Source organism: Anabrus simplex, chromosome 2 (genome assembly GCF_040414725.1).
Source record: "Anabrus simplex isolate iqAnaSimp1 chromosome 2, ASM4041472v1, whole genome shotgun sequence".
Classification (NCBI taxonomy): domain Eukaryota; kingdom Metazoa; phylum Arthropoda; class Insecta; order Orthoptera; family Tettigoniidae; genus Anabrus; species Anabrus simplex.
Genome location: NC_090266.1, coordinates 1037290725 through 1037303219, shown reverse-complemented (window position 1 = coordinate 1037303219; position 12495 = coordinate 1037290725). Strand labels below are relative to the sequence as shown.

The 12495-nt window shown below is 37.2% G+C and overlaps 1 protein-coding gene across 1 annotated transcript in view; it reads right to left on the bottom strand.

Moving 5' to 3' along the window:
- The window catches only part of LOC136864661 (nucleoside hydrolase), a 108737-nt gene that overhangs the window by 33959 nt on the left and 62283 nt on the right, over positions 1-12495 (bottom strand). The window contains exon 4 of the mRNA XM_067141954.2: positions 4415-4531. Coding sequence (XP_066998055.2) covers positions 4415-4531 — 117 coding nt within the window. The remainder of the gene's footprint in view (positions 1-4414; positions 4532-12495) is intronic.

Genomic DNA, 12495 nt, shown 5'->3' with positions numbered 1-12495 from the left:
GTCAATTTTTCTGCCACAAAACAAATGTAAATTTTTGATGGTGTACATCTTACATCCATCTTCAAGTTGCCATGAGGCGAGCCTTTTATACCATTTTTGTAACCTAAATTTTATTTTTCATTAAGCTTGGCCTCGGTAAATCTGTTCCTTTAGAATTTATTTCTTCAACATGTATTTTTTGGTGAAGGTGGTTGCATCACATTAAAAGTATTTTACATGAAATTTTAGAACCAACAAGATTCTAAGACTGCATTTTAATTACTTCAGGGTTTCTTTTCCTATTTTGTGTTTTATGTTAACGGTAGTGTTAATTATTTCCTTTTAGATGTTTTTATAATAAATATTTACTATAAGTAGATATTAATTAAATAATTCTTTGTTCGAAGCTTTGGTCACAAAAGTCCTTCGATCTACAACCTTGTAGGGTTCCTTTCGCTTTCCACATCCTGCCGTTAGTTTCCACGTATTTTGCCTTGTTTAATTTTGATTTTATGATATGGTTTTAACGATTCTAAATTGTATTTAATGTCCAAATTGTTACTGCTACAGATAGTATGCCATGAAGATCACTGTAAGTACCTAGGTGTTAATATAAGGAATGAACTTCATTGGGGTGGTCACATTAACGAGGTTGTAAAGAAAGGTTACAGATCTCATCATATGGTTATGAGGCTATTTAGGGGTTGTATTAAGGATGTAAAAGAGAGGGCATATAAGACTCTGGTAAGACCCCAATTAGAGCTTGGTTCCAGTACATGGGACCCACACCAAGACTACTTGACAGGAGAAGTGGAAAAGATCCAAAGGAAAGCAGCATGATTTGTCCTGGGTGATTTTTAGGACAAAGGAGTAGTGTTACAAAAATACTGTGAACTTTGTGCTGGGAAGACATGGGAGTATGAAGACAAGATTCTCGTCTAAGTGGTATGTTCTGAGCTGAACTGTTCTGTTCTGTTCTGAACTTGAGCAGAGGTTTTAAAAGCAGGAACAATTATAAAATGAAGATAAAGTTGGAATTCAAGAGGACAAATTGGGGCAAATATTAGTTTATAGGAAGAGAAAACAGGGTTTGGAATAATTTATCAAGGGAAATGAGTGATAAATATCCAATTTCTTTGAAATCATTTGAGAAAAGACTTCGTAAACAACTGATAGGGAACCTACCACTAACAGCCCCATTGCAGATGATTGATTGATTGATTGATTGATTGATTGATTGATTGTGAATGACTATTAAGGGATGCAGGAAATATTGTCACTAAATGCAGAGTAACACTTAATTCAGAACATGTGAATACACTCACGAGTTTAAAATCATGGGTGAAGGAGCACAGACAAGGTGAGTCTTCCTTTAAATTAAATCTCTTGTAGAAATTTATACAATAAAAACTATTATCAAGAAGTATTAAAAATATACTATTAATAACTTTGTTTTCTTGTGCAAAATAGAAAACATTTCATACTAATCATAATCACAAAATATAAATGAAATTAAAGAATGTGATATATAGAGTATTTAAGTTACTTGCCTTTGCCATAAGGTGATTTTCAAATCGATCAAATTTCAATTAAAACTAAAAGCTAGTTACTTGATTAAATATTTTGATTGATCCACAGCATTAATATAAAGAAGACGTGTATTAAGACAAACATAAACACCCAGCCCTCGCGCTAGAGGAATTAACCAATTGCGTCTAAAATCTCCAACCCAGATGGGAATCGGACCTGGGGCCCACTCAACCGAAGGCCAGTACGCTGACCATTCAGCCAAGGAATCAGACAAATGAAACAATAAAATGGTTGTAAGATACTACACCTAATATTTTACAAACTAAGATTTAATATCATATTTAAAAGAAATTAAACATGATGGTTCCAAGAATCTTCAGTTAAAATTTTACATACAGAAATTTCACTTTTCAAATAACTTAAATAGAATTATTCCAAGCCACTTCAACTTATATTCTATGAACATAATTTAACTTAATATTTAATAAAAACTGATAGAATTGTATTGTAATCCAGTACTCTCGTTTCAACATAACACATCCTACTGACTGCATGTAATAATCCCCTAAATGATTGACAACTACAGTAGAACTCCATTATAGCAACAATTCATAACAGTGAAAAATTTACTCGCTGTAGCGAATTGTTGTTATATCCGTTTTTTTGTAAAAGTTGGGAATACCCCATATTATTAAAATCGGTATGAAACAGCAATCAGTTTGTTCAAAATTTCCATTTTCATGGATAATATCCACACTAAGGCTTACTTGTTTGTTATTTTTCGAAATCCAATACTACGTGAAGGTTTGTGTTTAATTTAATTCTGAAAAATATTACAGTATCACTCCAGAGGCCTCTGTGGCAAAGGTTTGTTTTCTTCTTCAGACAGCATCACCTAACCTAACCGTATACGTATCATGAAAACATATTTCAAGCACATGTAGAGAAATGATAACCTCCTCGCTACAAATTTACATGGGAATAGCCTTTCCAAAATTTAACTAGATGTGAGAAAATATAAACTATCCTCTGAAATCATGATGTACTCTGCCATATCTTGAGATGTATCACATTCTTACTTAATTTCAGCATATAATATTAAAATTAAACAATCGTTTACTTCAGTCTTTATTTCTAACAAGTTAACAACTGCTATCGGCCATGTCATTTATACATTTATTACAAAAATGTATTATCCTCTTTAATTTTCAATTTTCTTTTAGAGAACAGCAGTCGAAGGTATTACTAATCAACTTCTCTGACATTGCATTTGAATGTCGACGATAAAGTTCGCAAGTACATATAGCAAGTAAACAATACCAAAGGTTGCATTTTGTGGCAAATGCTTCAATTTTATTATTCAAACAGTCACCTACCCCTTTGTTGGCAGCCCTGAAGATAGTTTTCCGTGGTTTCCCACTTTCACACCAGGAAAATGCTGGGGCTACCTTAAGTAAGGCCACGGCTGCTTCCTTATTACTCCTAGCCCTTTCCTGTCCCATATTCGCCGTAAGACCTATCTGTGTCTGTGCGACGTAAAGCAACTTTGGGAGAGAAAAGTGTCACCTACCCTAACTTAACCGCGTATGTACCCTGAAAACGTACTGTATATCAAGCGCCAGTAGAAAAGTGATAACCTTCTCACTATAAATTTACATAGGAATAGCCTTACTGAAATTTAACCAGATGCGAGGAAAACATGTTCTCCTCTTTAACTTCTAATTTTCTTTACAGAACAGCAGTCGACAGGTATTACCTCTGAAATCAGTGATGCGCTCTGCCATGAGGTGTATCACATTCTTACTTAATTTCAGTGTAGAATACTAAAATCAATTGATCTTTTACTTAGCCTTTATTTCTAGCAAGTTAACAACTGCTCTCGACCGTGTTATTTATGTATTTCTTACGAATGTTCCCTTCTTTCATTTCTGATTTTCTTTACGGAACGGCAGTTGACAGGTATTACTAATCGACTCCAACATTGCCTTCGAATGTCGATGAGAGAGCTCGCAAGTGCACATAGTGAGAAAACGATACCATTCCAAAAATGATTGGTGCATTTTGTGCAAACGTTTCAGTTTTCTTATTCAAACTGCGTAACCTAACCTAACTTAACCCTATTATGTATAATAAAAACATATTTCGAGCACCATTAGAGAAAAGATAACCTTCTTGCTATAAAATTTACATGATAATAGACTTTCCGAAATTTAACCAGACATGAGAAAATATGAACTAACCTCCGAAATAAATGATATACTCTGCCATATCTGAGGTGTATCACATTCTTACTTAATTGCAGTATTTAACGTTAAAATTAAGCAATCATTTACTTCAGCCTTTATTTTTAACGAGTTAACATCTACTATCAGATACATTATTACACATTTATTATGGAAACATGTTCTCTGTCATTTTCCTTTTTCTTTACGGAACAGCAGTTGACGGGTTTTACTAATCAATTCCGATATCACCTTCGAATGTCGACGAGAGAGCTCGCTGGTTGATATAGTAAAGAAAGATCGCCAAAGATGATCAGTCGCATGCAATATAATGGCTGGGTGCATAAATATCAGTAACGGAAAAAATCGTGCATGCTTAATCGCTCATAATAACGGATGCGTCCATGATAGGGCTCTCGCTGTAACCAAAGGATAATACAGGGTTTAATATAGGAATTTTGAAGGGAGAGAAAAAATTGACGGTATAACGGGGTTCTCGTTATTTACCGTGCTTGCTATAGTGGACTTCTACTGTATAATGTTCTATTTTGCAATCTATATTAATAACAGGGGTTTTTTTTCTATATAGTAGGGGATAGGACAATGTTAGTGATCAAGCAAATGGAAAAAAACTCTATCAGGGTTATGGGATTGTTATATTGAACTCATCAATTGTAGTATACCTTCAGAGTTTCCTCCCATTATGACCACCTCTTTGACATTTTTGCAGAAGTTGGGATCAAGCCGTATAGCCAAAGCAACATTAGTTAACGGACCCAATGTCAGGAGGGTGAGCTGTCCTGAAACACAGAATATTAATTATGAGTTCACCAAACAATATCAATGCAAATATAGGGCATATAGGAATAAAAGAAAATTAAGTTTGTTCTGCTAAGAGCAATGTGAAAGGAATTAATGTTTAGGAAAAATAGCAGAGTAAAACTAAACATGAAAGTAGAATCCAAAATATATTACATAAAATTAAAGAAAATTTATCATATATTTGAATGACTAATACAGAAATTGACATCCATTTATTAAATTCATCCTTTTCTTCTTTATTTGTGAACTATTTCCAACCTTGAGAATGTGTATTTTGTGCCTGTAGTTGATTCTACATTATACAACCTGAAGTGGGTATGTATCTTGTTTATTCCTAGAATCATATAAAAAGAAGATGCATAGCCACGGCAGAACAGGGTCAACATGGTCACATACAGTGGTAAAAAGCAAGAAAACTTGGAATTCTGTTGGAAAGGAAATGATGCAATAAAATACTTCTTCTTCTTCTTCTTCTTGGCCGTATCCCACTTATTTGGGATTGGGACTACATGTGGATTTAGCACAGATTTATGGCTGGATGGCCATACTGACACCAACCCTATGTGAAGGGCTATATTCACTATTGCATGTATCTGTGGCGATTGATTCCATTTTTGTCGTCTGTAAGAAGGAAGCCATACTTTTCAGTGTCGACTCAATTAAATGCAACTTAAAAGCTTTTCAGTCTGTTGAACGCACTATTTCAATATAAATACTGCACTATAATATACAGTAGACTCCCTCTAGTTCGGCCACCTCCGGACCGGACCCTAGGCCGGACTAACCGACAGTACATACATAAAGAAACCAATTTTAAGGCAAGTAGTATTAATGGGTCTTTACGAAATGTACTCACCGAAATGAGTTGATACTGTCTTTATGATATCTCTATACACAATTGGATTTCACTCCCGACGAGAGATAAACATTCACGGTGGAATATTAAATGTAGAGAAACATATGACAAAAACTCTGAATTTAATTTGTAAAGGTACATTAACACTTCGTACACACATCACAGACTGTCATAAACAAAAAGAACTTACATTACAGTATAGTACTGTATCATAAACTCTGAAGAATTCAAAAATTAAAAGAAATCGATTATCTTTTTCATTTTTTTTGGGTGTCAATTGCTTCTTTAGAGGCTTACATCAACTGCTGTTGCTTCTGTCTGCTGCTTGATATAAGTCGCTGCCAATAAAGCTGTACTTCCCTCTGTGTGACTAATTTTTCCTCCTCCTCCTTCTTCTTCTTCTTCTTCTTCTTCATCATCATCATCATCATCATCATCATCATCATCATCATCATCATCATCATCATCATCATCATCATCATCATCTTCATCATCATCATAATCTTATTTGTCCTGCCAAATAACAGCTTGCACAATTCCTATGACATTTAATTTCATTTTAAAGTCATTTTTTACCATCTATCCAATCCAGAATGTCTTGTACTACAAGATCGCTCAAGTTAGGCAGTGTTTTAGGTCGTATAACAGAGTTGCATTGTCGTCTTGTTGAGAATCCTGAAGATTATATGCTCTAAGGGCTTCTTCCTTATGTTCTTCAACAATCTCTTGTACATTTGGCCAGACTTGTTTCCAAGACTTTACAAGTATGGATGCTGGTATTTCATCATATACCTTAGCCATCATGTAAATCACATCTTTCATGTAGATTTTCTTCAAGGTCTCAATCAAATTTATGTTGTCTTCATTATCCAGCTTTACTAAAATCTTTGAAAGAAGCTTTCAGTGGTATTTCCTCTTAAAACATTCAATGGTTGTACAATGCTTGTTACATTCAGTGACAGAAACAAGAGTCTAATACCCCTCTCAACTTTGCAGTTAAGTTCCTCTGGATGGGTGGGTGTGTTGTCTAGCATTCATCATCATCATCATCATCATTGATTTACACTTCCAGCGAGCTGGGTATGGTGTTTGAAAATGAGCGTCTTCCGAAGTTACCTATTCAAAAAGATTTTGTTGTCCATGACAGATTCCCAATTCCATCCCCTTCTCTCCATGTCTTCCCTCAGTTGGTCCATCCATCTTCTTCTTAGTTTTCCAGCTGGTCTTCTACCTGTTATTCTCTTTCCCAAAAGCACATGGTAACCTTGTGCTATTCATTCGTTTAACATGCCCAAAACATTTAAGCCTAGATGACCTAAGTCTTTCCTCCATCGATTCATGTAGACCTAGGTTAGATCGGATCTCATCATTTTTAACATGATCAAGTCGTGTCTTTTGGAGGGCAGTTCTAAGAATTTTCATTTCACAGGCTTGAATCCTACTACCATCCTTTGATGTTAGTGTGCAGGTTTCCAGAGAATGTGTAAGGATGAGAATGAAATACTGTATGACTTGTACAGGATCATTTTTGTTCTTTGTGGGACCTTCTCATCCCATAGTAGGTGTGTAATGATACTGTAAAAGTTAGAGCCTTTGGTTACTCTGTTTGTTATTTCTATCTCAGCTCTATTATTACTAGCCATTATGCTTCCTAAATATCTGAATTGGTGTACTACAAGGTGTACAACTTTGCTTCCGCCGTTTTGTCCCCAACATTGGAGGCTTTAATGAAACAAATGACTTACACATGTATTATTCAAAGTAGTGTCCATCACTGGCCACGACTTTCTCCCATCTTTTGGGCAGTGTTCGAATCCCGTGTCAAAAAAATCGTTCATCTTTTGAAGCGATCCACAAATCGATCCAATTTGGGACTTCTTCATGAGATCGGAAGTTTCAGTCAGCCAGGCCATGCGCCATTGATCGAAACAGGTGATAATCAGAGGGAGCAATATCTGGAGAATACAGCGGGTGGGGTAGGATGTCCCATTTTAACATTCCCAGGTATGTTTTGACCTCTTTTGCAACGTGGGGTCGAGCGTTATCGTGTTGCAAAATCACTTTATCGTGCCTCTCGCTGTATTGCGGACGTTTGTCTCTCAATGCTCTGTTCAAATGCATTAATTACGTTTGATAACGAGCACCTGTGATTGTTTCACCGGGTTTTAACACCTCATAGTACACGACGCCGAGCTGGACCCACCAAATGCAGAGCACGATCTTGGAGCCGTGAATAAATGGTTTTGCTGTCGACATTGAAGCATGACCGGAATATCCCCATGATTTTTTGCGTTTAGGGTTATTGTAATGAACCCATTTTTCGTCCCCGTTCAACGTCTCTTGGTTTCAACCCATATGGGACCCAAGTTCCTTCTTTCTGAATCATGCCCATGGTCTTGAGACGTTTTGAAATGGCTTGCTGTGTCACTCCCACTGATCATGCCAATTCTTCTTGAGTTTGACGCGAGTCTTTACTCAGCACTGTCTCCAATTCTGCATCTTCGAAAACTTTCTCTCTTTCACCACTATGCCGGTCTTCGACGTTAAAATCACTGTTCTTGAAGTGTTGAAACCATTCACGACACATTCTTTCACTAATAGCGTCCTCACCATACGTACGTGAGAGCATTCGATGAGACTCAGCCGCTGTTTTCTTCATATTGAAACAAAACAGTAACACCTCCCGCAAATGCCGAGAATTTAGCTCGTACCCTGCCATGCTCAATCAAGAACAACTTTATGATGCAGACACACATCGACTAAGTTTGAATGGTGTTATGTTGACCGAGGTCCAAGCTAACTGCCTGACATCTGCGATCTGTTTCGTTCGACCGCTACGTACCGTTGTCACCATCCATCGGCAAACGGCGGAAACAAAAGTTGTACACCTTGTACTTCAACTTGGTCTAGCATTAGCGATGCTTTTACTGGCAACTTCAAGCTTGTCAAATAGTGTTTTACTTTAGGAATTAATTCACTTATAAACCACTTCTTAAACATCTAAGAGACCAGGCGAGTTGGCCGTGCGGTTAGAGGCGCGTGGCCGTGAGCTTGCATCCGGGAGATAGTGGGTTCGAATCCCACTGTTGGCAGTTCTAAAGATGGTTTTCACTGTTTCCCATTTTTACACCAGGCAAATGCTGGGGCTGTACCTTAATTAAGGCCACAGCCGCTTCCTTCTAACTCCTAGGCCTTTCCTATCCCATTGTCATCATAAGACCTATCTGTGTTGGTTCGACGTAAAGCCACTAGCAAAAAAAAAGAAAAAAAAGAAACCCATGTAAGTGTCCATCCAAGCTGATTTTTGTGACCTATAGTACACTGGAAGGGATGATATGTTTGAGTTCTTAAAAGCTGTTGGTTTCCAATCACAAGGAGGGGTGCACCTTATGGCTCCCTGAGGCATTTGAACATAACACAACCGTAAATCTTTCTTTACTGGCCTTAAAACCTGGGGCTGAAATTTTCTTAGCACCAGCAAAAGTTTTTGTAGGATAATTTGTAATTTAGCCCCATTTCATCAATATTATATACGTGCTCTTGAGTAAGGTTTACTTGGGTAATGATGAAAGTAAATGTTTTCAAAAAATCACTTGCTGCTGTATTGTCAGCTGAAAGTTTTTCACCATAAATGCCAAGGGGATGAATTCCATGATGTTTCTTCCAGCGTCTTAGCCATCCATCACTAGCCAAAAATGTCCCCTCGCTATGAAGTTTTGAGTGTAGGATAATAGCTTTTTCTTTTACAATTGGACCACTTACTGTAGTGCCTCTTCACTGCTCCTGTATGAAGCAAACCCATACTGTTTCATCTAACAATTCATTTTTCGGTTTTCGTAAGGTGTGGTGTGTTGAAGGTGCCTTTTCTGTTTCCATTCGAGTGCAGAAACTCTCAATAGATTTTCGATTATGCCAATCATTGACCATGCTTTTCTGCACATTAAGAAGTTTACATATACTTTGTACTGATTCACCTTTATCAATATACTCTAGGGCATTTAGTCTTTGTTCCATACTAATACACATACTTTTCCTTTTGACACTCATTACTGTTCAGTATTGGAAACACACACACTATACGTCTGCACATTAACATAACTATCAACCAACTGATGTAACCGGAAACTAGAGAAGCAGACAGGTAACGACCTACGTCTGTCTGAGCAGAGTGCAAGATAAGGAAGGGAAGTATGACTCAAGGACAAGTGCCGGCCAGACTTTCCGGTGGCTGAACTAACTGCACGTGTAAAAAAAAAAATTAAACAAGGAATAAAAGCTTTTAAGTTCATTTAAGCCAGGTTCAATTCGCTGAAGAAAGACTTCACTTGTTGAGGACTGCTATCACTGCATTCTTGCAACAAGAAACCACACAGAAACTGCTACAGATCTTCTGCAATGTACAGGGAATAGGGTTAAATTCATCAACGATACACAAGAGGCTTCTTGAGAGACATTTGAAATCTGGAAGACAGAAAAATGTACCACATTTAGTCAGGTGACTTTATGTAAATGAGACTGCACTTTGCAGAAGAACAGAGAAATATTGGAAGTTAAGATACGGGAGAATAATCATGTTCAGTGGTGAAACTAAGGTTCTTATAACCGTTAACGATGGGCAAGCTCACAACAGTTACAGAAAAGAATAAGGAGTACAGTATTGAAGCTGCTGTTGTCCTAGGATTTCTCCAGACTGAGGGTCATTTAAGCTCTGGGGAGGGTTAAAACAGGACTCCAGAACAGAGATGGTAGAGGTGTGCCAGAGAAATAATAAATGGCTAACAGAAGACAATGAGTCAACTGAATTCTTTATCCTTTCTATCATAACCTTTGGCTGAATATCTTGACAATGTTAATGCTTGTCCTAACATTGCTCAGCTTGCGAAAAATTTCTTAGGACAATATTATATCAATTTTCTGGAATGGCTATCAGGCAGTGCTCTCTATCTCAACAGTGATCTCAGTCCAAGATAATACATTTAAGATTGTTTTAAAAGGCAAGTTCAGGATGACCTACATCCTCTACAATAAAAATTGCTACATTAATTAAAGGAAGTTCTAGAAAGTTCTACAAGACAAGCAGTACAAATTTCCACAAAACAACATTTTAAGGCTAATTAGGAGTATGCTAAGATGCTGTCCTGGTATAATTTGAACAAGAATAGAAAACATGGATTACAGGAGAGAGAAGAGGTTTTATTTTGAGATTTTCCAAAAAGCACACATTCAACTTAATATGAAGAGCAAGAGTTAATTTTCATGAATGACAGCTGGCCTTGTCAAGATTCTTATACAGGTGGAGATATAAGCATTCATAGTGGAGTTCAAAATTGTGGAGAACTGATACTGGGGATTATCTGCTGTCTATTTTAGCATAGGTCTTCTTCCTTGAGACTGAAAGGTGAAACTTTACCAATGGGTACAGAAAGGAGAGGTTAGGAAACCAACGTGGTGTGGTTCACAGGACATCAAAGAATGCTACACAAGGCTGACAACTTAGGAACTTAGGTTGGGCAAGTGATAAGATCACTGTCTGTATTGGTTAGGTCTAGTAAGTGACAAGACTTATTGGCTAGGTCCGGATAGTGACAGGACCATTGGGCTGGGTTGAGGTCTGGCTAGTGACAAGACCATTGGGCTATGGGCAAGCAAAGGGGGACTTCAGGCATTAGATCCCAGGATAGAGTCATGAAGCGGCCAAAATTCTTCTAGTATCCTCTGTGACAGTACTGGCTAATGACAAGACCAATGGCTAGTGACAAGAACATGAGAGAATATGTCTTGTGTGCTTAAAATAGTAATGTCATGGATACTGCAATTACATCTGCCAGACACCATGTCATATAACTTTAAAGCTTTGTGGTTTCATTATTTTTGTGGAATGTGGCAACAGTGGTCCACACATGATGCAAGTTTTATTGGAGACGAATGAAACTGTACTCCTGTCATTAGGAACACAGGAAATGGTCACATTTCATAGATTGATATATCAGTTTAAATTTTTCTATACAGTGCCATATAAATTAATTGGAACAAGGTTTTTTCCTTCATATTTTTCCAGTGGTTCGTAACAGTCTGCTACAGATTGCTTATTCTCAGATCCTGCACTCTTTATGCTTTCTTTTCACAGTTATTCATTGGTAATTAATCTGTGTGGTGACTATTTTAGGTTACAAGTGTATTTATTACAATGTGTTACTTTCGAGGAATTTTGAGGTTTCCTTTTGTAATTAGTAATACATATATCTTCAATGGATACGACTCCCAGAAAGCATAGTGTGATTGTAGCATTATCTCAGAATGCTTCCATACACAAAGAGAGTCAACTACTAAATTTGATCCCAGTGTAGTAGACACTATAAACAGAACTAGTCAGCAGCACAAACAAATTGTCTCAATTTCACCAAAGAGAGAGGGAAACTGTGAAAGAAAGAAAGAAACTAACACCAACTGATGAATAAATTCTCCTCAGATGAAGCAAATCAACCCGAAGGCTCACTGCTGTGGACTTGGGATGAGGAGGGGAGTAAAACTGCATGTTTCTAATGTTTGTCGTAGACTTCCGCCAGCTGGAAGGAAAGCCCACAGACCTATAAAGAAACACCTTCTAACATGAGAAATGTCTCTTGTGAGCATGTAGTCATCAGGATTGACTGGAAGAAAGTTCTTTTCTTTGATGAGAGTCATTATGAAGTGAAGTAAGATTTGGCTCCTTGCAGAGGAGACTATACTGACTTTTGTGTGGCTGTAGCAACACAGTTATTATCCGCACACTTTATCTTGGTGCATTTACACCCTAGTGCTGAATCGGTCGAACTCGGCGATCTTCGAGATTCGTACTGGCAACCTTTGAAACACAAACTATGAATCGCTTAAGCATCGTTATGCGACATCTGGCGTACACTTTACGTACTAGTACTGTTGTTGTTCACACAACAAAGCCAAAGTATAGAATTCATGCTAGGAACAAGATTCACATCGAGAAATGTTTTATAATGTTATATAATGTGTATGTGATATAGTTGTTGGCATAAGATGATTACGGTTTAGAAATTTCATATCGATCGATCATATTCTCGATTCAATTCA